The following is a 26,407-nucleotide window of genomic DNA, read 5'->3' on the forward strand; positions in this document are numbered from 1 at the left end:
TGTCTCTCATGAATAAATAAATAAAATCTTAAAAAAAAAAAGGAATCAAGATCCATCTGGGTGAAACTGTTAGGCAAATTATGCACAAAAAACTATTGGAGAAATTTAGGGCTGGGTCGATGGAGGGTGAGGAAAATGAATCTTTTTAAGTTGTTCCTCAAAATTGACATCAAGGCCATAGGAATGTATCAGATCAGCCCTCTGCTAAGTCACAGAGATTCCTCCTAAGGAAACCTGCAAGACAAGGGTAGATTACCTGCGTGTCCATGCAATTATTTTTCATAATAAACAGAGTGAGAATTCCATCTTTGTTTCTTGGATTTCAGTCACGCTGTCATATAACGGCTGTGTAAAGTCAGTATGTGGAGTTGAATGCAGCTCTGTTTCCCCACTGATGTTAAAGGAGATGGGTAGTCCCAATATGCCCCTCCCCGTTACATTCCTATCTTCTCCTAAAGCGTGCCCTTGTGTATTGGCTCCTAGAAAATTTTGAAAAGTATTTAAGATATTTCTTTGTTATGTGCAACCCCCAATGCTGGTGTCTTTATATATTCCATAAGTGCTTTATCTCTCTCTCCTCTTGGTCACAATTGCTTTTTTGAAAAACCAAGTGAAATGTTGCCTACAGAACTGATGAGGTTTTCTTTTGGCCGAAATAAGCAACATGTTCACCCAATTCCTAAGTCCCTATCTTTGCCTAAAATTGACTTTACCAGTAAATCACTCTTCGTGTTCATAAACAAAGGGGGAAAAAAAAACAAAGAAAGTAATTCTTTTAAGATTCTTTCTTAGGTGAGTCGTTAAGTAACAAGAATCCCTTCACTTACCCTCAGCGGCAACCAAAGCCATATGGTCAATTCAAAAACAGTTTTTGCTCTTCTTCCAGGAAATAAGTATATTTGAGAGGAAGTCTGTCAGCAGATGCTTCTGGAACACCAGGCTGAGGCTGTGTTCCTGGAGTAAGGGAGTGAGTGTGTGTTTTCACCCTGGGCTGAAAAGATGTGCCAGGTGTTTGTGACAAGCTGTGATGAGGACTGCAGATTACTTGGAACCCATTGTATTCTTTCTCCTTGTTGGAAAAAGCAAGCTTCGGAAAGCAAGCCCGTATTTAAAGGAAGCCCCAGTTAATCCAACAAGCCTTTGAATGAAGTCCTTTTCACGAACACTGCTTGACAAAGGCCATTTGGCCCAAGAAACCCTATGAGGCCAGAAGCCAGAATGAACACCCCACGGAGGGTTCAAACAGTGCAAAGCTTGGGACTCACTTAAAACATAACAGGTGTTGGGACGCCTGGGTGGCTCAGTGGTTGAGTGTCTGCCTTTGGCCCAGGGTGTGATCCTGGAGACCCAGGATCGAGTCCCACGTCGGGCTCCCTGCATGGAGCCTGCTTCTCCCTCTGCCTGTGCCTCTGCCTCTCTCTCTCTCTATGCCTCTCATGAATAAATAAAAATAAAATCTTAAAAAAAACCTTAACAGGTGTTTATGGACCCCGGTCAGAATGAAGATGACCCAGTAACACAAGCAGGAGCCTTACTCAGAACAGCAGCAAACCTCCATCACCACGACTAACAGTTCCTGAACATTTACAGGTGCCAGAGAAAGGTGCTGATGCCTTCTTGTGGGTTCTCGGCCCTTGAGGTACATTTCATTATTATTATCCGCATTTTACGGGGGAGGAATTGGATGCTTCTTAAAGTCAGCTAAGTGCTGGGGCTCAGCCCTGACCCCAGACCATGTGCTCACTGTGAACCAGGCTGGCTAGACAATCCTACTGGATTGCAAGTGGCTTCCCATCTCTGCCGTATGTACTCTGAAGGCATGAGAGGTTTAACTCTGGAAAAACGAGTTCAGTGCTGTGCTGGGTTCTGAGCGGGTGGGGGGCCTCGCGGAGATGGGCAGGCATGACTTTTCTGGATGTCTGGCTTTGAAGGCCCACTGGGCCCTTGCTTCACCTCTGTCACCCTGAAATCCTAGAACCAATAGCGCACAACACAAATGACTCATTGTCCCTGTGCCTCCGACAACAGCACGCCTCCTGAGAAGACAAAGCACGTTTGATGAGAGAAAGCTGCCACCAGAGACCACAGCCTGGCTGAACAGAGTGGGCGCTTCCCACTTGTTCAATGTCACTTCAAATATTGTTTGAGGGTAAGAGGTAATGACAGCATGAGTCCATTAACTCCCATGATCCCGCGCTGGTCACACAGGGATGACAAGGACGCGGCTGAAGGCGGGGCCCCAACTCCCATTCTTTTCTTTTTCTTTCTTTCTTTTTTTCTTTTTTAAAGATATTATTTAGGGCAGCCCCGGTGGCTCAGTGGTTTAGCGCCGCCTTCAGCCTGGGGCCTGATCCTGGAGACCCAGGATCGAGTCAACTTAGGGTTCCCTGCAGGGAGCCTGCTTCTCCCTCTGCCTGCGTCTCTGCCTCTCTCTCTCTGTCTCTCATTAATAGGTAAATAAAATCTTAAAAAAAAAAAGATTTTATTTATTTATGAGAAAGACAGAGAGAGCATGAGCCAGGGGGAGGGGCAGAGGCAGAGGGACAAGCAGGCTCCCCGCTGAGCTGGAAGGCCCAAGGTGGCCCACCTCCCAGGACCCCGGGATCATGACCCAAGCGAGCGGAAGGCAGACGCTCAACCAACTGAGTCACCCAGGCACCGCTCCCACTCTTTTCTTGCCACACTTTTTCCCTGAAGGTGCCCTGGTGCTTTGCCAGCTCCATCCTGCCGCCACCCAGAGGAAGGGACCCTGGTACAACCATACGAGGGGAGGGCTCCCTGCCCCTGTGGGAGACATGCCTCCTCTCAGCCTTGCATGGCACCTGCCACCAGAGGACTTCCACATAGGAGCTGCCTCCACACCCCGGGGGGCTCAGGTGGACACCAACTTTCCTCCTCTCCCCCTTCTTATCAGAGCCCTATGAGAAAGCAAGAATGTGGGAGAGGTGATTGTTCCCACTGCACGGGGACTGGGGAGGCAGGGCTGGGTGAGCGCAGCATGATGGGGCCGCTCTGTCCCCCTGGGCTGCCACCTCGGCCACTTGCCTGGCTGTGTCATCCCCTCAGGAGAGGGTCTGGTCATCCCCTGCCAGGTCTACTGACTTCTGCTTCCCTGGACCCAGTTACTCCAGAGATAACTGATCATGGGGGGGCTCCAGACCGCTACCTCATGACACTGGGTACCCGCCATCTCTGATTAGATACCCAACATGGCTGGATGGAGCTGCCAGCTTGGGAAGAAGTCATCCCGTGAACCCGGATGTTGGATGGATGTAGCAACCATCTGAGGTAATTATACTGGAGTTTCAGGGTGGTGTGGTTGGGGCTACAAGAAGCTTGGTAAGCTCTCCCTCGGGGCTTCGTGGAATCCTGTGGCCCTGGACAGGCTTGTCCGCCTTGAGGAAGTGAGGAAAACACGGGAAGCTTCCATCTCCAGTGTTTCCCTAGTCTCAGGTCTGGGCCTGGGGAGCTCTGCTGGGACGTATCCTTTTGAGCTTGCGTTGTCGGTGAAGCGTGACTTCTTGGAGATGACCAGGTCAGAGGATTTGTTTCACTGAGCTGCAAAGGCCACTCCCCCCTGGGGCCCCTTCAGGGGTGCTCCCAATGCCAGGGCGTGTCTGGGAGGTCAGCGTGGCAGACCGGGAGTGGGGACAGGCCAGCCTCCAGGGATGGTGGGGGTTGGATGGAAGAGGAGCAATGTAGGCTGGTCCTCGGGAGGTGGGACTCCATCCACCTCTGGGAGGCTGGTGGTGACCGAGCTGGATGCAGGCAGCCACCCTCCAGGGCCTTGCAAGAAGAAGGGTCCTCTACCCAATTCAAGGGGCCACCCATTTACAACAGAACATAGCTTCCTGCATACAGAGTGCAAACACCAGGCTTTAACCTGGAAAGAGCAGGTCAGCCCCCGGAATTCCCACAATTCATTGACCTGATACATTTTTATTGAGCACCTACTGCACACAGAATTGTGAACATATTTGTGACTGTGTTCACAAGCACTGTCCTGTTCTCATCAGCTTCTAACAAGGGAACCTCAGCCACCCCAAGGCTAAGACCCCCGGGACTGCCCCAGGGAAGGGTTGGGTCAAATGAAGAAGGGAGCAAGTGCAGGATGGGAGCAGAACACCCTGTTCTTCGCTTGCTCAGCATCCGTTCTCTGTTCTATTAGCAGCGCCCTCAATTTCCTTTGGGAGATACATTAAAATCTTCGAAGCAACTGCTGTTTATCACTACAAGTGATTCTGAGGGATCTAACCCATTGATGGTAAGTGTTACACACAGAAGAGGAATCTAGTTGGGATATAACCAGAAAGGCGCTGGGCTTAGAGTCCAGAGACCCGGGTTTGAATCCTACCTCTTCCATTTACTAAGAGAGCTATCGGCATGTTTTCTTTAGTCCTCTGGTTAGCAGGTTGAGTTTAACATACTTCAGGGCGTAGTAAGACCATCATCCGTCTGCAGACCCTCATCTAGGACCACTCTCTGGTTCATATCCTAGGCCGTGTCTGTATCAAGACCTGCATCCCCTGGGTAACCTCCATTTCCATGTGCCACCATCTGCTGGCCACATCCTATTTTTTTTTTTTTTTTAAGATTCTATGTCTTTATTTCAGAGAGGGCAAGGAAGAGAACACAAAGAGAGAGGGAGAAGCAAACTCCCTGCTGAGCAGGGAGCCCAATGTGGGACTCAATCCCAGGACCTCTGGATCATGACCTGAGCCGAAGGCAGACACTCAAATGAGCCACCCAGGTGCCCTGACCGCATCCTATTTTTTCAACCTACTCTCTCTGGAACAACCAGCAATGGCTCCTAAAACGCACCCATCCTACCACTTTTCCAGGGCTCGTCACACCTCCTGCACTTGGCCCTCACTTCCTCTTTGCCCCACCCAGATTGCATGGGCCAGCATGGCAACCACTCCCTTGCCTACAGCTCGGCTCCCTTGGCCCTCTCTAGCTTCCTCAGATTTGCCAGGCAAATCCCCAATCTTGGCCAGACCATGCTCTCTCTCTCAAGCCCTGGGGTGAGGGATTCCCCTCTTCTCAAATCCCAGTACCTCCTCCTGTTCCCCCACTCTTCACTATGAGCTGGTGACATGGCTTCCTGTTTCTCTGGGAAACCAGACGCTCCCATCATTTCACCTGTACACTCCACCTTCGTCAGAGGGACTGTCCTTGCTCCGGTGCAATGCCGACCCTCCACCTGTGCACTTGACCCCACACCCCTTCAGGCCTCAAGAACTCACTCCCATTGTTCCTTCTCTCTGTGTCATCAGTTTCCTCTCTCTCCTGGATTATTCCTATCAGCAGACACAGATGGTCTAAAAGCTCCCAGCCTTAAAAAAAAAAAAAAAAAAGAAATCTTCCCCGGATCCCACACCTTTCTCCAGAGTCTGCCCCATTCTCTGTTCCTTTTACAGCAAAATTCCTTGATGGAGTTGCCCTCTGCTCCCATGCTTGTGCATCGCTCATATGTCACACATCGTGCCCCGTTGGGCATTTGTCCCCACCACACCATGAGACTGCTCTTGCCAGGGATGCCAGTGACCTCCACGTGGCCAATTTCAAAGTCAATTCTCAGTCCATAGCTTAGCTGACCTATCAGCATCGCCAGAGTTCCCCAAGCTCCTGCTCCTGAAATGCTTTCTTCTCTGGCCTCCCAGACACCTCTCCGGGTGTGTCAGCCTCCTTCCAGGCCACTCCTAGCCTCCTTTCCTGCTTCTCCTCCCCTCCCTGACCTCTGTGCCTGGCAAGCTCCAAGGCTCAGCCCTCTTCTCTTTCCACACTTCCCTTTGGGGAATCTCATCTAGATGACTGGCTTTAAAAATCGCCCATTTTTGGGGCGCCTGGGTGGCTCTATCGGTTAGGCGTCTGCCTTCGGCTCAGGTTGTGATCCCAGTGTGTGATCCCTGGGATCAAGTCCCGGGTTGGGCTTCCTCCTCAGTGGGGAGCCTGCTTCTCCCTCTGCCTCTGCTGCTCCCCCTGTTCATTATCTGTCTCTCTCTCTCTCTTTCACATAAATAAATAAAATCTTTTAAAAAAATCATCCACATTTTGCTGATTCTCAAATGTCTATGTCTAGCTCTTACTTTGCTGCATGCAGGCTGAGGGGGACACCCGGATGTCCCACAGGCATCTCACAACTAACATATCCACAACTGAGGTCCTGATCGCCCTGCAAACTCTGCCCCTTCCAGAGTCTTCTCGTATCAGTCAATGACAACTCCATCCTACTGGCTGCTTGCTCAAAACTTTGGGGGTGATTCTTGGTCCCTTTTCTTGTTTTTGCAAACCCCCACATCCAGTCAGAAAATCATGTTGGTTTTACCTTCAGAATATGTCTGGAGCCTGAGCACTTGTCTCTATCTCTACCTGACTATCCTGGTGTCACTTTCCCTCTCTCCTGGATGACAGCAATGGCCTCCCAGCTGGCCTCCCTGCTTCTACTCTGGTCTCCTCTAGTCCAACCTTCACACCGAGTGAAAGAAGGTCAGCCCCTCTTACCGAAGGAGGGAAGAATAGGCCCCCCCGCTCCTGGCCCCGTGAACTCTTCCCATAGGCCCCTCACACTGCCCCTCTCACTCTCCCCACTGGCTGCACTCCCTCCAGCTGGCCTCTTCTCTGTTGCTTGAATGAACCAGCTGTGCTCCTGCCTCTTGGTCTTTTCTCTGGCTGTTCCTTCTTTCTGGAATGCTCTTACCCCAGATACTGGTGTGATTGCTATCTTACTCTGAGTCAAGTCTCAGCTCACACATTTCCTCTTCTGTGAGTCCCTTTTTTTTTTTTTTTTAACTATCTGATGTAAAGTAGCGGTCACCTCTACAACTCCTTATCACAGGAAGCTATTATACTTTTCACAGCACTCATCATTATCTGAACTAATCTTATTTATTTCTTTGCTTGTGTATTGTCTGCCTTCCCAACCAGAATGAGAGCTGTACGGTGGTGGGAACTCTGTCCTCAGTGCTAGCACTGAGCTTACCACATGGCTTCCAGGGCTGCCATGGAAGGTCGTAAAGGTTGTTTACTGCACTAGAGCTCCTGGCTGATGGGGCAGGTGCAGACATCCAGCCTGTTCTCTGCTCTCCCCGCGCTGGGGGCATCCAGCAGGTTGCTTTCTGCTGTTTTGCAGTGCATGCTGTATGGGCTGGTTGTGGGCCTTCAATAAATATTCATTAAATAAATGACTGACTGATGGATGTGCAGACCATTACTTGCTTTCTTCTGTGAGTCTTCATCCAAATTACCTTCTCGGGGCCTTATTTTCATCATCTGTTAAAGGGATAATTAACATCTATCTCAGAGTTATGAGGTTTAAATGAAATAGTTCATTAAAAAATCTGGCACAAATATGATTAGAATTGTACGAAATATCCAGAACAGTCAAATGCACGGAGACAGAAAGTAGATTAGTGGTAGCTGGAGGCTGGAGGGATGAGGAAATGAGGAATGACTACTTAATGGGTTGGGGTACCCTTCTGGTGTGATGCGAGTGTTCTAGACTAGTTAGAGAGCTGTTTGCACAAGGTTCGGAATGTACTACATGCCGCTGGACTGTGCCCTGAAAACGGCTAATTTTTTTTTGTGAATCGGATTATGTTATACGAATACCGTAATTAAAAAAGAACCAGCACAGGGCCTGGGACTGGTAGGTTCCAGGTGGGGACTGGTAGGTGTTCAATGAATAGCTTCTGAATCCTGTGATGTCCTTGATTCAAAAATCAAAGCGAGACCCCAGGGCAGCCCCAGTGGCTCAGCGGTTTAGCGCCGTCTTCAGCCCGGGGTGTGATCCTGAAGTCCTCGGATCAAGTCTCACGTCGGGCTCCCTGCATGGAGCCTGCTTCCCCTCTGCCTGTGTCTCTGCCTCTCTCTCTGTGTCTCTCATGAATAAATTTAAAAAATCTTAAAAAATAAAAAAAAGAGTCACTGGAGCTGGGGCCTGAGTGATGAGTTGGCCTGGGAGGAATCAAGCAGGTGGGAGATGGACATGTGGGAGAAGGGGCTGGAGGGAAGGGCTGGGCTCAGAGCCCGGGAGAGGAGAGCACGGTGGGTCCTAGGAATAGAGAATATTCTGGTGCGGCTGGAGCAGTGTGCCAGGTGGGTGCCAGACCAGGCAGGAGAGTTGGGAGGGGGCCATCAGCAGGAGTCCCAGGTATTCCAGGTCCTTGGTTCTGTGGGCCCCACTTCCAAGCCCCGCAGCAGCTCTTGCCCTGGCTGTGCCCTGTGGCTCCCCGTGAAGGCTTGTGCTTCGTGGCTTAGCTCCTAACACGTCTTCCTTTAAGCATTTACTGAGCCTGCCCTGCATCAGGTGCTGGGAACTCTGATGTCAAAACCCGGCCCCTGTGAAAAAGCTCCTGCGGAAGGTGGGGCTTGGGGGGTGGGGTGGGGTGTGTGTGTGTGTGTGTGTGTGTGAGGAGTGGGGGTGGGGGGGTGGGAGAGGTCGGGGGGGAGGGCTAGTCTGGGAGGACCTAATGCCCCGGGGAAGGTGACTCTAGAGCTGGGTCTTAAAGGCCAGGAGGCACCAGGCCTGGAGCTGAGGAGTAAGGCGACAGGTTCAGAGCTCAGCTCTGTGGGCTCCCAGGATCCTTGCGACCAGATGAAGCCTAGAAGCCTCTATCCAGGTAGACGCTCAGGGCTCAGGCACACAGCAGACCTCAAGGGCACAGGTAAGCTCCCCCAATGACCTCCACCCCACCCCCCGACCCCCAGCGTAGGCTCGCACACATTTTTGCAGGCAGTTCAGCGTGTCCTTGGCCAGGCGGCTTTGCTGCCAGGGAGGAGCTCCCCACCCCCCTTCTCTGGACTTTGCACCTGTCACGAGAAACTCACTGGCACATCAGGGCTGGGAGCCCGAGCACACGCCTGCTGAAGTGCCTGCCCGCCCCTTCTAGGGCCCGCTGCACCCCTCTCAGATCCCAGCACCGCCCCCCGCGCCCCCTCCCACGCCACTGGCTTCCCACCCTCCGCCCTGGGGGTGGGGGTGGGACCTGCGCCCAGAGGGTCCCCGCCACAGCTCGGGAAGGAGTGTACTCCCGAGCCCTCCCGCTTGGAGGCGTTGCCGGCCGCCCCGCCCTCCGCCCGCACCTGCGGGTTCGGCCCCGCCCGCCGGCGGCGTCCCCAGGTGAGTCAGTGGCCCGCCCACCTGTCCAGGTCCTGCCCGCTCCAGCCGGAAGCGTCCTCCCTGGACTGTGCACAGTTCCTACAGGTGGGGAGCAGAGGGGGAGACAGGGGGGCCTGAGAGGGGGATCCCGCAGATCCCTGAGGGCTCCTGGGAGCTTTGAAAGGAGCCACAAATCAGGGGTGTATGTCTGGGAGATCAGAGGGTGTGTGTTTGTGGATGGAAGAGACAGATGTGACCTGTGGGGGTAGGGTGACGGCCTGTGGAGGTGTGTGTGTCCTTGAGAAGAATTCACAGGGAGAGGGCAGGAAGGAAGGAAGTAGGAGTAAAATCTTAGAGAGGTCAGTATGAATACAATTCATTTCCATTGATCAAAATCTTATTTTCTGAGGATCCAGTGCCTAGTGTGGGGCCCAGAGTAGGCCCCCAGTGAGTGATGAGTGACGGAGCTCTCCTTTCTTTTTTTTTTTTTTTTTTTTCGGAGCTCTCCTTTCTAACGCTCCCCTCTTCACTCTCCAGCTGTCCCCTACTCTGACCCGCAGCGAGCCCCTGAGCGCCCGGCTCTCTGCCAGCACCGGGGGACACATTAATCAGCCTGGTCCTTGGCCCCAGGCAGCTGCCCAGTTAGTCACTGGCTGATTCTGATGGGCAGTTGACTGGGTAGGCCAGGGAAGGGGTCATGGAAGGGGGGTGGTCCTGGGACAACCTCACAAGCAGGTATGGTCTGATTTGGCCATCAGGGATGGGGAACTCAAAGTACAGAGGAGGGGGTGGGTGGCAAACAAGAGGGTGGGTGATGGGGTGTGTGTGTGTGTGTGCATGTGAGTGCATGTGTGTGTGTGTGTGTGTGTGTGTGTGGAGCGTGGGGGAGGGGACTGTGGACAAGAGGACGAGTGGGTCAGAGGACATGTGCTGGGTTGTGAGGCCTTGAAGAATATGCTGAGGAATCTCTGTGCAGCCCAGAGGGCCTGGGGAGCTCTGAAGAATTTTTAAGAGTGGGGGAGTGATGGGGTCAGATGGGGGCGTTAGGCCCATCACCATGAGGAATGGATGGAAAGTGGGAAAAGACAGGGTTAGGAGGTCATGCAAGACCTCGAGGTACAAGATGAAGGTAGCTTGGATGGGGACAGTGGCAGTGGGGTGCAGAGGAGGGTCAGAGCCATTCTAGAGATATTTAGTTCCAGGAAGAACTGATGGGGCTTGGTGACAGGTTGGAGGGGAGGAAGGAGGGTTTCATTAAGACATCTGTATCAAAGAATGTGGGAGGTACTCCCCTAAATGAGATGCTTCTCTCCTAGGTGCTTTTCTAGCCTGGATGCTCCTCCCCAGGTACTCCTCTGATTCAGGTGCTCCACCTGCAGATAATCTCCAGGCCTAGCTGCTCCTCTAACAGGTACTTCCCTAACCTAGGTGCTCTTCCTCTAGTTACTCCTCAGATTCAGGTGTTGCTCCCCCAGACATTCCTCTGATTCAGGCGCTCCCCCATATGTATTCTCAAGCCTAGATGATCTTCCTCCAGATACTCCCTTAATTCAGGTGCTCCTCCTCTAGCTCCGCCCTAGCCCTAGTAGTTCTTATCCAGATGATTTCCTGATCCAGGTGATCCACAGTTGGCTCCTCCCTGAAGACTGCCTCCCTCTTGAGGGCAGACAGAGGTCAATGGACAAGGGATGTGTCTGAGGAGCTGCGGGTCAAGGTGGGGAAGCAGGAGCTCCTGACTGAGGAGGAGTGGGGCCCCTGCCCACCTAGGGACTGGTGCTGTCCTCCACATGTGGTCTCTACTTTGGTTCATTAGCTTGAAGCAATTGCTATTGCCTAACCCCTGAGGCCAGAACTGCCTCTGCCCCACGTCCCAGCCTCTGCTCACAAAGCAGACTGGGTCTGGGCCCTGGTATCAGAGACCTGGGTTCAAGTCCTGGGGCTTTGGCTGAATTAGTTCACTGTTCTGGGCCTCAGGGTCCTCATCTACAGAGAGGGGATAATGTTTATCCCCACATCACAGGGTGCCATGAGCACATGCCTGGTGCCTGAATCACACATGGTGCTTAGTAAGTTCCAGTGTTGATGTTTTTCAGGAGCTTGCAGAGCTGGATCCTATAGCATTCCCTTACAAATAGCCAATTTCCAGGTACTCAGCTTATTTCCCTTTTGTGCATGACTGGTTCTGGTCAATTGTTCCGTGCCCTAACGTGGCCGTGAGTCTGCCCTTTAATGTGCTCCTGCGGCCTCCCGGACACCCACGTGCATGTGTATGTTCTAGGACTCTGAGCTCCAGGGCTGCCTGGCATCTAGGGGTTTCCTTGGAGCCCCAGCTCTTCTGGCAGAAGCCGAGGCTCACCGGCGTCTTCAGGCCTCTCGATGAGTGAGCTGAACCAAAGTGAGTGAGTGGGAAGGAGGCCGAGGAGGCGGTTGCGGGGAGGACCCTGTCCCCGCTGGACCTTTTGGTTTCCCCAGGGAACCCATCTGGGGCCCCCAACCCTAATGCTGTCCCTTTCTCCGCAGCCACTGTGGGGCCCTCAGCATCAGCCGTGTCCCCTGCACTGGCCACCGGGGCCCGGGCATGGCCTGTGTTGGTCGGGGTTGTGCTGGGCGCTGTGGTCCTCTCCCTCCTCATAGCGCTTGCTGCCAAATGCTACCTCTGCCGCAAATATCATACCAGCTACCAGCACCACCAGCTGCCCAGGATAGGGAAGGCAGCCTTCCCGGACGTGGGCGAAGAGGATGATGATGGCTTCATCGAGGACAATTACATTCAGCCTGGGGCTGGTGGGCTGGAGACAGAGGGGAACAGGGACAACTTTTCCTTCTGAGCCCTGATTTTGGACACCCCCTTCCCTCCCCATACCTGACAAGTTTAGGGTGGAGGATACCACGTGGAGGCCACAAGCCTCGGGGCCAGAGGTGTCTGGGGCTTAAGGGCTAACCAGGGGTAGAGCGATCCTCCCTTCCCTGACACTAGCACTACGGTGATAAACCTTCTCTTGCTCCATCACCCTCAATGGCTCCCTGCAGTTCTCAGGACAACTACCAAGGGCCTGGCTGGAGAAATAGGGCCTCTGTCAGCCTCTTGGTTCCCTTAGTTGCCTTTCTCAACTTCACTCCCTAGAAAACTCGTTATTTGTTACTCCTTTTCTCCTGCAAGGTGTTTTCCCATGCACTTCTTGCTTACCCTGTCTCCCTGGCTTACACTGCCCTTCTGTTCTCTCAAATCGTCCATGACAGAGGGCACTTGGGCAGCTCAGTCGGTTGTGCAGCTGGCTCAGGTCATGATCTCAGGGTCCTGGGGTGGAGTCCACATCAGGTTCTCCCACCGGGGATTCTCTCTCTCTCTGCCCCATCCCCAGCTTGCTCACACATATGTGTGTGCGCGTGCAAGGTCTCTCTCTCTCTCTCTCTCTCTCTCCCCCCCTCAAATAAATAATCTTTAAAAAAAATCCTCTATGACAGTGATGAAATCCCTGGCCAACAGACCCCCTATGACCCGCCTACCTGCCAGCATTTCAGATGTACCAAGATGATGACATTTTAGTAGGTAAAATCCAGTGTGCCAAGTATCTTGTTGAAATTTTTTCAATAAAGTGAGTGATTGAAATGGTTATATTACATTTTTCACAGGTACTAATTAAACCTATTTTTGTCTTAAATGAAAGTAAAAAGGAGTCACTAATTTTTATTTTCCTGAATTGGGACTCGTGCTTAAAAGTGTCCCTTGTCGCTGGAAAAGACACTGCTCACGCAGCCCCTCCTCCGGAGACTTGCTCCCCCTCCCCGCCAACACGCACTGTGAGTTCCTCTGCCTTTCTCTGGCCCCGTTGATTTTAATCTGTATTAGAGTTTGCATGTCCCCCTTGCTGTGCGGGTCCCCACGGCTAGACTGTGAACTCCCTGAAGCCACAGGCCGTGTCTAGTTTTGTGTCCTCATTCTTGTGCATGGCAGATGCTAAATAAATAATTGTCAAGCTTGTACTGCAGACTGAGGAGTGAGTAGATGAAAGGTGAGGGAATGAGTCGAATGTAGGAGACTTTATCAAGCTGATGAGGAGGAGAAGGACAGGCTCATCCTTGCTGGGGAGATTGGGGCAAGGGAGGCAGTTTTGTCCTGTTCTGTGTGTGTGTGTGTATGTGTGTGTGTGTGTGTGTGTGATTCAACAATTCCATACGTTACTCAGTGCTCATCATGACAAGTGTACTTTTTTTTTTTAAAGATGTTATTTATTTATTCATGAGAGACACAGAGAGGCAGAGACACAGGCAGAGGGAGAAGCAGGCTCCATGCAGGGAGCCCGACCTGGGCCTCCATCCCAGGACCGTGGGGTCACGCCCTGAGCCAAAGGCAGAGACTCAACCGCTGGAACCATCCCATGACAGGTGTACTCTTAATCCTCATCCTCCATTTCCCCGCATCCTCCTCCCTGGTAACCATCAGCTTGTTCTCTGTAGTTAAGAGTAGGTTTCTTCGTTTCCCCTTTCCCCCCTTTGTTCATTTGTTTCTTAAATTCCATGTATGAGTGAAATCATATGCTACTTATCTTTCTCAGACTGACTTATTTTGCTTAGCATTATACTCTCTAGATCCATCCTTGTCATTGCAAATGGCAAGATTTCATTCTTTTTTTATGGCTGAGTGATATTCCATTATATACATATGGTATGTACGCATATGTACCCCTTCTTTATCCACTCATCTATCAGTGGACACTTGGGCTGACTCCGTAATTTGGCTGTTGTAAATAATGCTGCAATGAACATAGGGGTGCGTGTATCCTTTTGAATTCTTTGGGTAAAAATACTCAGTAGTGTGAATGCTGGCTCATACGCTAGTTCTATTTTTAATTATTTTTCAGAAACCTCCACACTTTTCCACAGAGGCTGCACCAGGTTGCATTCCCACCACTAGTGCACGAGGGTTTCCCTTTCTCCACATCCTCTGTATCCTCTTGTGTTGTTGACTTTACCCATTCTGACAGGTGGGAGGTGATAGCTCATGGCCTTTTGATTTACATTTCCCTGATGATGACTGATGTTGAGCATCTTTACATGTGTCTCTTGGTATGTCTTCTTTGGAGAAATGTCTTTTCCTGTCTTCTGTAAAATTAAAAGACAACCCACTGAGTGGAAGAAGAGGTGTGCAAATGACATATCCAATAAAGGGTTAGCATCCAAAATATATAAAGAAGTTATATAACGAGATACCAAAAAAAACCCAAATAATCCAACCAAGGGAGGCAGATTAAAGAAGGGAGAAATTTAAGCTTTTTTTGGTCTCAAACAATGGGAAGAGAATTAAAGGGACAACGGACTCAGGAAGGCAGGAAGCAGAGGGCTCCAGCAGCTTGAGGACAGGAACAGTATCTCTCATGCTCTGTCACCTGTGGGCATTCATGAGACTCCATGCCTGGGACTCCCGAGTTCTTGGTTCCAAGTTTCAAGTACTCGGCGGTGGGGAGGGGGGGAGAATGTCAGAATGTCATCAGCCCAATTTGGGTCAAGTACCTACCCAGCTATGAATGGGGGCAGCCTCCTGCTGTGCGGATGTGACTTCGGTGCCTGCCTGTTTGTTCAGGTCATTCCCAGACAAGAGGGAGTCCTCAGGAGCCGGGTGGCCACCCCACATGTGGCCACTGGCTGCAGTGCTAGCCTTTGAGGAAAGAGCAAGCCGAGAAGAAAGGGGAGGGCAGGACTGATACAGGAAGGAGGTTGAGAGAAAGGCAGGGATCGAGGGGTGCCCCGGGCAGTGATGAAGCTGGAGGGAGGGTCAGATCAGCGAGGGCTTTGGTGCCAAGGCAGCTTGCACTTCAATATGAGAGCAGCTGGGGCTTGTCTGTGGACTTTTTGGGCCAGGGAGTGATGTAATCGTGATAGAAAAGTCACTCTGGATGCTGTGCCAATGGGTTGGAGGGGAGAGCCCCAGAGAGAGGTGATAAGACTTGCCTAGGGTGTGGCAGGGAACAGAGATTCCAGAGACAGGAGGGAGGTGGCATTGGCAGGCTTCCTGCTGTCAGAAGTGGGGAGTAGGAAGGAGGCACCGAAGTGGCCCTGGTATCTGGTTGGGTGGCTGGGTGCACTGACGAGGGGCTGGCTGTGGGTGACCGTGGAGTCCATGCCTGATGTGGGGTTTCCAGGGGCAGAGGCTGGCTTCTGCTCATCTTGAAGCGGAAGCTTGCCAAGCCTCCCTCCTCCTCATTCACTCTGGGCTGGAGATTTAGATGTGTCTGCATCCCAGGATTCAGGTCAGAAGATCCGGTGAGGGGGCACCTGGGTGGCTCAGTCAGTTAAGCGGCCGACTCTTGATGTCAGCTCAGGTCATGATCTTGGAATTGTGAGATTGAGCCCCCTGTCCAGCTCCACACTCAGCCCGAAGTCCGCTTGAGATTCTTTCCCCCTCCCCTTTCCTCTCCCTCTGCTCCTCTCCTTGTATGGCTAAATGTGTGCACACACATGTGTGCTCTCCCTCTCTCTCTCTCATGAGTGAATGAATGAATGAACGAATAAATAAATAAATAAATACTACATACATACATACATAAAATCCTTAAAAAAAAGATCCAGTAAGGACAGCAAAGGACTTGAATCAGAATCTCTGATCCTGTAAAACATGGTAACAGTAACAACATCAACAATTATGACACTGAAGCTCTAGCACTTCTTTATGACAGCCCCGCTGGGTGGGCACCCCCATAGACTGAGAAGTTGAGGCTCCCACAAGTTAACTGCAACTTGCCCACGTCACTCAGCAACCGCACCACAATCTCACCCCAAAGTACCGATCGTTGGTCTTGGTAGCTGGACTTGCTCCCAGCCGGCCTGGGCTGGCACTCCCCTCCCCCGAGGGAGCGGGAGCTGAGACGTTTCAGGGTGCAAGCTGCAGGTTTGGGAGGGTGGGCTGTGAGGGTACAAGTGGCATGCCCCAATCAAGTCCCGGAGGCTGACTTCCACAGCTACGTGCAGGGAGCTACAGGTCCTGGGGAACACTCCAGAAGGCAGCCCCCCATCCGCGTGCAGAAAGCTGAGTGCCAGGGAGCATGTATTACACCCGAGAAAGCCCCTCTAGAAACCTGAGTGTCCCTAGAAGGGGTGACGTCTCATGTGGGATGTAGCTGGATGTGATGTAAGAACCATCCAGAAGTTGCTGGAACATGTTCTTCCAGTATCTGAGGGTCCAGGTGACATGGCCAAGGACCTGAAATGTGACTATGGAGCACTGGGGGCACATTGGCAAGTGCCTCTCTCTACCTCCTCTTGCTGCCCAGGGAGACCTCTGTCTAGGCCCAGACCACCCCACTGTCTCTCCCTCAGCCCCTTCTTTGCTTTGTACCCAACACCGCCTTGCATTTTGGGGTCAGTTGTTGGTCAGGGCCTCCCTCAATTCCTGCTCCAACTTACCCGTGCCCACATTCTTGCTTCTCCCCTGTCCATGTGGCATCGTAAGCCCTGGCCCCCGTCACGTGCCCTGGAGCCACCCTCCCTGCCTGTCCACTCAGGGCCTTTAAGAACAGCCTCTTCTGGGGATCCCTGGGTGGCGCAGTGGTTTGGCGCCTGCCTTTGGCCCAGGGCGCGATCCTGGAGACCTGGGATCGAATCCCACATCAGGCTCCCAGTGCATGGAGCCTGCTTCTCCCTCTGCCTGTGTCTCTGCCTCTCTCTCTCTCTCTCTCTCTCTCTGTGACTATCATAAATAAATAAAATTAAAAAAAAAAAAAAAAAAAGAACAGCCTCTTCTCTGCCTCCCGTCTTAAGCCTCTCGTTCCCTCAACATTCTCTCAACCCATCACACTTCTCTCATCTTAAAGAGCTCCTCGGTCACAAGGACATGTTGATCGCACCCTCTGAACGTTCATCAGATCTGTCGTGTTTTACTCCGTCCCAACAGCCACCTCTTGGGGCCACCATTGCCTCAAGCCGGAGATGGCATTCATCAACCGACACCTTCCCCCGTCCCTAGTCTTGCCCCTTCTAATTAATTCTCTACGCTGCAGGCAGAATGACCGTTCTAAAGCACAATTCTGACCAGTCCATTCCTTAAAACCCTCCACCAGCTTCCTCTTCACCTTAAGAAACGGGACCACCTGCTCTGAAGCCTCTGAGCCCAGGACTGGCCCAGGGCTCCTCCCTGGCTGCCCCCTTGCCTCTTGCCAGTGAATGTTCCAGTTCTGGCCACACGAATCCACTGTGTTTCCTGGAAGGACCCAAGTTCTCTCATCTCTGGACCCTCCCTTCTTTCTGGGATACTCCTTCTTCTCCACCTCCCTAGCTTGGCCGCTGCTTCTCATCCCCCAGGGGCCTGCAGAAATGGCACCTCTGGGACTGACTGGACATTTCTTCTGATTCTTTTCTCTGATGGCCAATTCCTGGCTCTGCACTGTGGCCAGCCTCGGTCTCCAATCCTATTCTGGCCAGAGTACTCCCCTAATTAAAAGCTTTCCATGTTTCTCATTGTCCTGAGGACAAAGTCCAAATTCCTTGGCTGGGCTGACAGGGCCATTCCACAAAGGGGAGGGAAGGGAGAGCTATTTGGCAGGAGCAAGGGGAAGGCTTCCCACCACGGGGCTCTTCCCACCACGGGGCTCTCACTTTCTCGTGGTAGGGAGGCCAAGCCCCCTGCAGAGGGTGGTGTTCTGGGGGTGACGCTGGGGTGTGAAAGGTCGTGGAGAGAACTTGGGAGCCGCTGTGGAAGCAGGAGCCCACCAGGGAGGAACAGTGTAAGCGATGAGTAGCATTGCAGACCAGTCGAGGTGGGTGATGAGGGACCCATGGTGACCCCAGGCTGCCTGGCTGTGCAGCAGGTGCAGTGAAGGCAGGTCTCTCCAATAACCAGTCACTGTGAGGCAGCAGGTACAGTGAAGGCAGACGGGAAGGGATTGGTTGGGACCAAAGGACGGGGAGGGGGCAGGGGGCTAAGGAGCTGAGGACTCTGTCAAGGAGCAGGTGAAATGATGGGTCATGGAAACTTAACCAGAAGGGAGATGAAGACAGGAGGGGCCAGGGGATGGCTGGTTGTAGTGTGGCCTGAGATGGGATTTAGGGAGATGCTCTGAGCCAACAAGCTGGGGGTACCAGGTCCTGGGAAGTCAGCTGTAGTGACTGCAGAAGTAGCGACATTTCTGCCCTGCCCATGCGTCCACCCAGCTCCTACCCAGACCCACGTCCTACTGGGTGTGTAGGTACTACTCCACTGCCCTTTGGAACGGCCCTCTGGGGGCAGGGCCATGGTCTTCACCTGGCGTCCTTCCCAGGGGAGCTCAAGGAAGGCCTTGCCTGTGGTGGCTGCTTATTGGGACATTGGTGCGATGTAACCTGGCCCCCCGCCCTTTCTTTAGACCTGTGCTTCTGTTTTCCTTTAGTTTTTTTTTTTTTTTTTTTTTTGTAGCATTTTATTTGTTTGTTTTCCTCAAATAAACCTTCTGCTCCTTATTTGGGTTTTTAAAAGTCATCACTAGGCCCAACATGGGACTCAACCTCATGACCCCAAGATCAAGAGTGGCATGCTCCTCCAACTGAGCCAGCCGGGTGCCCTTCCTTTAGTTTTTTTTTTTTTTTTTTAAGATTTTATTTACTTATTCACGAGAGACACACAGAGAGAGGCAGAGACACAGGCAGAGGGAGAAGCAGGCTTCCTGCATGGAGCCCAAATGTGGGACTTGATCCCAGGACCCCGGGATCACAACCTGAGCCAAAGGCAGATGCTCAACCACTGAGCCACCCAGGCGTCTCCCTTCCTTTAGTTTTTTTTATTTTTATTTTTTTCCTTTAGTTTTTTTTAAAGGAAATCTCATGAAAGAGTCTAACCCTGTTTCAGCTAAAAAGAAACAGGAATTCTCCCCACATGAACGGATGGAGAGGCAGTCTGTGGTCCTCTGATGAGAATGGCGGCTCCCTCTTGGGAGCCCTGGAAGAGGGAGGATTCAGGGACAGAAAGATTCAGGGCCAGGAGTGGACAGTGGCCTAAGTTCTCGACCTGTCCTTGTTCTGGGTAGGGTATACACACTGCCATCCAACCAAGCTGAGCCCTTCACCCCCCCAGTAAAGCACCCACTATGCGTCAGGCCCACCTTGGGAATAAGGGATGTGCAGAGAAGCGACACCCATGTCCTGCCAGCAGGAGCTAACCACCTGACTAAGGAGACAGGCGCGCAGGGAAGGAAGTGCAGACTGGCGTCTACAGTTGGGGGTATGTATGGACGTAGGAAATGGGCACCTTGTTAGTCTAGGGGGACAGGTGTGTCGTGGGGGGGATACTGTAAGTTTCCCTATAAGGACAGCACTGGGTTGCAACCTGGAGCTTCCTGGGTGTAACCTGAAATTGGCCCTGGCCCTTGGGGGGCAGGAAGAGACCCAAGACAAAGACGGGGACAGGTTGGGGGCTGGCAGGTGTAAGGGGCACGGGAACTTACTTCTGAGGCTTTTTCTGGTGACTCTCGGGGAGGTGGGGGTGAGTAGATCTCAGCACCTGCCTGTCAGATCTTACACCGAGGCCTTAACTGGGTTCAGTGTCCTGTGCCACCCAGATAGTCTCCTCGCGACATCACTGTCTCGAGGCTGTATCCTTGGGGCAGCTTCTAGGAGCCAGGCTGGCAAGTGGGACACACATTTCAAGGACAAGAGAAGGGGTGAAGAGCCTCCCGGTGCCGGGGTCAATGGGGGTGGGGCACATCCCCCTGCATCCCCTTCCCCCCCACCTACTCTAACACTGTGGCTCAAGTATATGTACGTGGTGGGGTTGGGGGGAGGTGAACTGAGGAAGAAAAGAGTAGAAGTAGGGAGCCCCCCCCCCCCAGGGGAGGCTGCACAAATCACGCATAGCCGGGGAGGGCGCTGGGAGTGGGCGGTGGAGTCCGCAGGTGGTGATGTGTTCCCAGGGCAGGAGGTGGGGAGGGAGCGAGGTGCTGGGCGAAGGCCATACCCCCCAGGTGAGATGAGGAGCTGGGTGGGGATGAGGACGAGGGGATCCCAGGTTGAATATGCAGGGTCTGAGATGCCACAGTTCCCGGGGGAGGCTCTGCTGTCCTTGGTGCTCCCGGACATGGCCTCTTGTTTCCACTCACCCTGCTGGCAACACCCTTCCCCCATCCATCAGCTCCCAGGTTTCTCCAGGAGGAGCCCCCAGATCTTGGTCCCTGAAAGCAATTTCCTTCTGTCAGAGCACTTACAGGTGCTCTACGCTCAGTGCCCCTGGACACCTGCCTCTCTGGGGGCCCTGGTGGGGGACGGGGGACACCCCACCTGAGCAGCAGGGAGTGATGAAACCTGGCGGCTCCTGGCGCTCTCCCTCCCGCGGGAGGTGATCGTGATCACTGCCACCCAGGAAGTTCTGCGCTGGAGGTGGGCGATGCCTTCCAGGGCTGACCCCAAGCAGGAAGTGACTGTTCCCACCCAGGGGGCTTTCGGACAACCCTCCCATGCCTGAGTGGGGGGAGGTGCAGGTGTGCAGAGGAGGGTCAGCCAGTGGAGCAACTGCAGACGGTGTGATCCTAGAGGTGGGATAGGGAGCTGCAGCCTCCAGAGAAACCGGCTGATAAACCCCCAATTCTTAAGGCTTTATCTTAAATCAGCACAGGAGCAAACATGAAGGACTCAGGGTATACGCCCTCCTCCACCCCCCAAATAGAAACCCTCCACCTTCCCGAAGCTGAGCGTCCCCTCACCCCCCTCCCCTCCACAGGACCTAGAGGAGAAGCCACAGGCCAGGCTGGGAGCCGGGCAGGGCACATCTGCCAGCTCGAGTTAGGCACAGTGTTCCCAGTGGAAGGGATGGCTGGTGGGGGGGGCCCAGGAGGGGAAGGAAGGTCTCTCAGTGAGATGGTGAGGGACAATCACAATGACGGTGACCCCTGCTTTTATTTCACACCTGCCAGGTGCCCGCCCCTCCTATACACGATGTCACGTGGTCCTCACCATTGGTCACCACGATCACGACTGTGACTCTTCGGAACCTGAGGCTCCGGGAGGTTAAGTCACTTGCCCAGGGCCCCCAGCTGGGGAGTCGTGGATGGGGTATCCCAGTCCAGTCCTGTCACATTGCGGAGCCTGTGTTCTTTCCACCTGGTCACCAGTTAGGTGACCACTCTCGTGGTCCGTGAAGAGTCACTGGTGTGGTCTCTGGGGGCGGGAAACAGTCACTCCTGGGAAACCCCTCATCGGTGCTACAAGGCAGGGTTGAATTCGAGGGCTGTTGAGAGTGGGTGCCAAGGATCTTCAGGGACCCCGGTGACAGACAGGTAGACTCCAACTGCTCCATGGTCACAAACCCCGAGTTCCAAGGAGACCTGCGCACGCCTTCCTGCGGCATGGATGTGTGGGGACACGTGGGCTCTTCGGCACAGGTCATGCAACCCCACAGGGGGTGGGCAGTCCTGGGGACACGTGCATGTCCACGCGCACTCCCTGCACAAGTCCCGGAAGCGCGCCCCCACTCCCACCCACCCTGTGGGTGCTGGGCAGCTGGTGAGAAGGGGGAGCTCGCCGGCGCCTGGTCAGATGAGGCTGGCGATGCTGGACGTGGTCTCGTGCCGCTGGCCAGCAGACAGCTGTCCCGAGATGCTGAGGACGCTGCCGTCGCTGCGGGCTGAGGGGGCGGCGGCGGGGAGCGGGGGGCAGTGGCCGCTCACGCCCACCTGGTACAGCAGCAGGCCCAGCAGCAAGAGCGAGCCCGAGGCCGCCAGGCCGATGCCCACGGAGAGCATGGCAGCCAGCGGCCGCGCAGGGGCGGGGGCGGCGGCCAGCCCGGCCAGGGTCAGGCCGGTGACCAGCACCACCAGGCCGCTGAGCAGCACCACCAGCGCGTCGGCGCCCCCGCCACTGCGCAGCAGGGCCACGTGCTGGGGCTGGCGGACGCAGTTCATGTCCTGCACGGCCGAGCTCATCAGCTGCTTGACCAGGACCAGCAGGGCCAGCAGGCAGAGCACCGTGCCTGCCGCCAGGCGCCACTCACCCGAGCGGCTGCTGGTGGAGGACAGCAGGGCCACACCGCCCGCCCCGCAGCCCGCCACCAGGAGCACGGCCACGGCGAAGCAGAGTGCCGAGCGGCGCGGCTGCTGGGACCACCAGAGCTCCACTTGCTCGGCCAGCATGTCGGGGGGCAGCCCCCGGCCCGGCGGGGCTGGAGCCTCCCCTTCAGACATGGCAGGGGGCCGGGTGCAGGGCGCAGGGCAGAGCCAGGGGGCCCGGGGCGCGGGTCATGGCCTAGAGCCCCCACCAGCTGCTCGGCAGCCAGAGGCCTGGGGTCCCGGTCCTCTCCCAGCCCAGGGTGCACTCTCCAGCACCTGCAGGGGGATCACGCTGTTACTGCCCAGCCCACTCAACCTGGGGGGCCTCCCTGGGAGCCTCGGGGATGATCCCTGGGAATCCGCCCCAGTGTTCCCCCCCCCCCCCCCCCCCCCCGCACTCCACTCCGTCCCTCCACCCGCCACACCCCCTCCCCAGCACTGCCACTTGGGAATGCCTCTCCAGTGACCCCAGGAGGGTTCCCCCACATGACACATCCCCCACCCCGCCAGGGGAGCCCCTGACCTCTCTGGTTCTCTCAGGTGCCTGTCCCATCCCGGCGGCCCGAAGGAGCTGGTGCCACAGTGGATGATGGGACCAAGAGCAGAGATAAAGCCTCATTCAGGATCGGACTCACATGGCCTCAGCTGTCACCGCTGGCTCCTGGGGGAGGGCTGTGGGCAGCGGGGGTGGGGGGGTGGGGGCAGGGGGGACTTACGACTTAACCCTTCTGGAACCAGCAGCCTGACCATGAGCCTTCTCTCTGGGGGCTGCGGCTACTTCTCTGGGGGTGGGGATCTAATCCCTACCTCTCTCCTTCCCCAGCATCTCATAGGATTTCCCACCTGTGGCTGTCGGTGCCCCAATCCCTCTCTCCCTCACACCCAGATCTCCCTCCTAAGCTCCAGACCCATAAGCCAATTGTTCCCAAGTCATCTCTGACGCAACAGGTCCCAACCCAAGCTTGTCACCTTAGCCTGGACCTCCCCCTCCTCCTCTCATGTTTCTTACTTCCTCGTGGAATGCACGTCCCAGGGAGGCCACCTGTAAACAGTCCCTGCTTCCATCCCCATGGCTCCTGCCTCATCACCCCCACCCACGCCCATCTTCCTGCCTCCCGTCTTTCTCCACTCTCCCTCTCACCAACGCCCCCATGCCACCCTCCTCCATGATTTCTCTAAAGTGGGGCGAAGGGAGGAGGGTTCTGTACGGGAACCCCAGCTGCTGTCCTTACCACCCATGGGACTGGGGCAAAGGACCTGATGGTGGTTACTCGTTTCACATTTAACCTTCCTCTACAGGCCAATCAGTGTGACTCAACTGGGCAAAAGAAAGCAGCTGTGGTCCCTGCCCTCAAGGAGCTCTGGCTTGCAGCAGGTGCATATATGTGATAAATGCCGGGTGTGGGTTAGGGGGAAGAGGGGCCTAGGGGAGGGTCAGAGAATCCCCAGATAAGTTCACCTCTTAGAACCTCAGTCTCCTTATTGGAAAAATGAGGACAATAACATTTATCTTGAAGGATGGGAGCGAGTCATCTGACATCTCCGCTTCAAAATTCCAATGGGCATTCTAGGACCTGCATAGATGCCCAAAGAATACCTCCTTGAATAAAAGAATACAATGTTCTCCTAATTCAGGATAGGACTCCTGCTGTATACGTAGGTCCAGGAATGTGATGAACGTGGCCGTGCTGTACAAGGGTTTACCACCCCCACCCCGCCCCAGGAGGAGTCTGTTCTTCACCGCCCCCCCCCGCCCCCCCGCAGGAACAGCCTAGCACACAGGCTGGGAGGAGCAGGTGCAGATGCCCCTAAGGGAGGTGGGGGCGGGGTCTTGGGAGGGGACCTGGGGTCAGTCCCAGTGTTCCCCAGGTCCGTGACTTCACTGGTCTGAAAGTGCTCGCACAGGTGTGCTGGGGCAGTGGGGCCAGGCTTCGGGTGGGGCGGAGGTTCTTGGGCAGAGCCAGCGGGAGAGAGTGGGGGCGGTGGGGGTCAGGGGACCATGGGGCACTCACAAGAAGCCTGGAAGCGCTGGATCCGATCAGAGCAGACAGGGCCAGGCAGGTGGGGCGCTCCAGCTCCGTTTCCGGGGAGGTGCTTCACCTGCCTAACCTGGTCCAGGTAAGCCCTGGGGGTGTGCGTGTGGGGGGAGGGGGATCAACAGGTGTTTCCAAGGCTGGGCTTTGAGCTGATTGGCTGACGTGGCACAGCTCCATCTGCTGGGCTGGAGGCATTCCTGGGAAGGGAGGGGCTTCTGTCCGCCGCTGTTAGGGCTCGAACACAATTCCCAGATCCGGGCAGCAGGAGGAATGTTCTCTATCTGCTCCAGAGCCTGGACCCTAACTCATCCCACCGCTCCAAGCCCAGTTTAGCTTTAGCTCCAGCCTAAACCTAACCCGACCCCAGCTGCACTTTCAAACTCTAACTAGATTTCCCAGCTCCGACTGCAACCTCTACCCCATATCTCAGCCCCAACCCCCAGCCCCATTTCCAAATCCAATTCCTGCCCCGGCTTCAAATCCCAACCGCAAATCTGGCTTGAAACCTCAGCTCCAGATTCTGGAATTAGACCCTAGACCACGACCTTGATCCTTGTTCCTGAATTCAGCCCCCAAATCCCAGTCCCAAATCCCAACACCAGCTGATCCCCCAACCCTGGCCCAGTACCCTCATCCTTGGACTGGAGCTCCCACAGGCCCCTTGCTGGGTCTCCTTTAAAGCCCTGACACCATGGGCTGGCCTCCTGGATGTGGCACCTGCTGGGAGAGGTGGGGCTTCAGCTCCCCCAGAAGAGGGCAAAGGCTTTTCAGGTGTGAAACAGGAGCTTCCTGGCTTAAAACTCTTGCAGAATAAACACTTCAGGATACATGCCACACTCCTTTGCAGGCTCACATAGCCCCTGCCATCTGCACCACGCGCCAGTCATTTGCCACTGGCCCCTGCCCTCCAGCTGGGTGGCATGTCATTCAGTTCTCCGTGCTCTGTCCACTGCTTTGTCCTTCCGGCTGGTTTTTGAACTCCGAGTTCCCATGCACGTTGGTATTTACCACCATCCTGCCTCGGCCTGGCCAACTGAGATTCTTCAACTGTGAGATCATCTTCTCCAGGAAGCCCTCTCTGACTTCCAGGCTGGCCCAGGGGCCTCTGGTGCCCCCACGGCCCCGTGCCTCCCCCACAGCTGCTCTTAAGTGTGCGCCGTAATTGCCACTATTTACTCACTCGTCATCCCCCACTACACGGTGGTCTCAGTGTCCGGTTTGCTAACCACCGTGACTTTCGTAGCTTGCACTTTGCCTAGCACGGAGGAAGTAATGATAAATATTTGTTGAATGAATGAATATGTGAAGTGATAGGGGCAGGCAGCCCGTGAAATAAGGCTGGAAGGACAAGTTTGGCAGGTTGCACGGGACGTGCATGCAGTGGCAAGGCTTCTGGGCTCCTCTGAGGTGCCCCTGGAAGATTCTGAAGCCTAACAGGGACGTGGCCAGGGCTCTGCTTCTGACAGATGAACCTGGCAGCGCCTACCGCACACACTTTGGATGGATGCAGGGGGGCCCCCACTTGGAGGTGGTTGCAGGCTGTCACCCATTTCCTGGATTGGGTCCCTTGTAATGCCCCCTGCCCTCTCCTTCTGATGTGTATCAAATAGACAAGAAAGACAAAGTCAAAGTTTTCTTCCCAGTACCAGCTCACGAAATACTCATGCTTGACCCTTCTGTGCCTCTCTTCGCTTTGCTCTGTGGAGATGATGCAGGAGCCAGCCACAGCCTTGGAGCCGTGCTGTCAGAGAAGTATAACTTGAGCAGCAGATGTGATTTATAAATCTTAGTAGGGACGCCTGGGTGGCCCAGCGGTTGAGCATCTGCCTCGGGCCCAGGGTGTGATCCTGGGGTCCCGGGATCGAGTCCCACGTCGGGCTCCCTGCACAGAGCCTATTTCTCCCTCTGCCGGTGTCTCTGCCTCTCTTCTGTGTCTCATGAATAAATAAATAAAATCTTAAAAAAGAAAGTCAGACCTTATTCTTATAAAAAAAATAAAACAAAAAATAAAAATCTTCTAGTAGCCCTGTTACAAAGGTTAAAAAAAGAAAAAAAGGTGAAAATAATCTATGAAAATTTTTATTTAACCCCCTAATATTTTTCATTTTAGGGAATGATTATGATTTATGATTATGATTTTCATTTAGTGAAGGATGACACACGATTACTAAGCTACGTCACTCTTATTTTGTGCTTCTCTGTTCAGACTAGCTATGTGGCAAACGTGCAATTGCCACATGCGGCTCACGGCTCCCTGACGGGGATAGTGC

The 26,407-nt window shown here is 54.2% G+C and overlaps 2 protein-coding genes across 18 annotated transcripts; one reads left to right on the top strand and one right to left on the bottom strand.

Moving 5' to 3' along the window:
- The first annotated feature begins 8,531 nt into the window (after positions 1-8,531).
- On the top strand, positions 8,532-12,774 carry C15H1orf210 (chromosome 15 C1orf210 homolog). Of its 11 annotated transcripts, none has more exons than XM_035698911.2 (6): positions 8,532-8,666; positions 10,417-10,511; positions 10,718-10,814; positions 11,194-11,246; positions 11,379-11,495; positions 11,621-12,774. In XM_035698911.2, the coding sequence occupies exons 5-6, from the start codon at positions 11,477-11,479 to the stop codon at positions 11,926-11,928; spliced, it is 327 nt and encodes a 108-aa protein (XP_035554804.1). In that variant the 5' UTR covers positions 8,532-8,666; positions 10,417-10,511; positions 10,718-10,814; positions 11,194-11,246; positions 11,379-11,476; the 3' UTR covers positions 11,929-12,774. The 11 variants fall into 11 exon arrangements, with proteins under 11 accessions (XP_035554804.1, XP_035554806.1, XP_025276244.1 ...); XM_035698909.2 differs by lacking the exon at positions 8,532-8,666 and adding an exon at positions 9,068-9,205; XM_035698913.2 differs by lacking the exon at positions 10,718-10,814.
- Positions 12,775-13,928: 1,154 nt separating this feature from the next.
- On the bottom strand, positions 13,929-25,394 carry TMEM125 (transmembrane protein 125). 7 transcript variants are annotated; one of them, XR_007402536.1, is made up of 7 exons: positions 24,114-24,555; positions 23,561-23,675; positions 22,625-22,773; positions 21,011-22,377; positions 20,161-20,232; positions 14,616-19,686; positions 13,929-14,203 (listed from the first exon to the last, which is right to left on the bottom strand). XR_007402536.1 is itself a non-coding variant. In XM_025420471.3 (5 exons), the coding sequence occupies exon 5, from the start codon at positions 22,234-22,236 to the stop codon at positions 21,589-21,591; it is 648 nt and encodes a 215-aa protein (XP_025276256.1). In that variant the 5' UTR covers positions 22,237-22,377; positions 22,625-22,773; positions 23,561-23,675; positions 24,114-24,334; positions 24,766-25,394; the 3' UTR covers positions 20,935-21,588. The 7 variants fall into 7 exon arrangements, 5 of the variants coding, with proteins under 5 accessions (XP_025276256.1, XP_035554797.1, XP_035554798.1 ...); XR_007402535.1 differs by having other exon boundaries at positions 14,616-20,232; XM_025420471.3 differs by lacking the exons at positions 13,929-14,203; positions 14,616-19,686; positions 20,161-20,232 and adding an exon at positions 24,766-25,394 and having other exon boundaries at positions 20,935-22,377; positions 24,114-24,334.
- Positions 25,395-26,407: the final 1,013 nt, after the last annotated feature.

The sequence above is a fragment of the Canis lupus genome, chromosome 15 (assembly GCF_003254725.2).
Source record: "Canis lupus dingo isolate Sandy chromosome 15, ASM325472v2, whole genome shotgun sequence".
Lineage (NCBI taxonomy): Eukaryota > Metazoa > Chordata > Mammalia > Carnivora > Canidae > Canis > Canis lupus.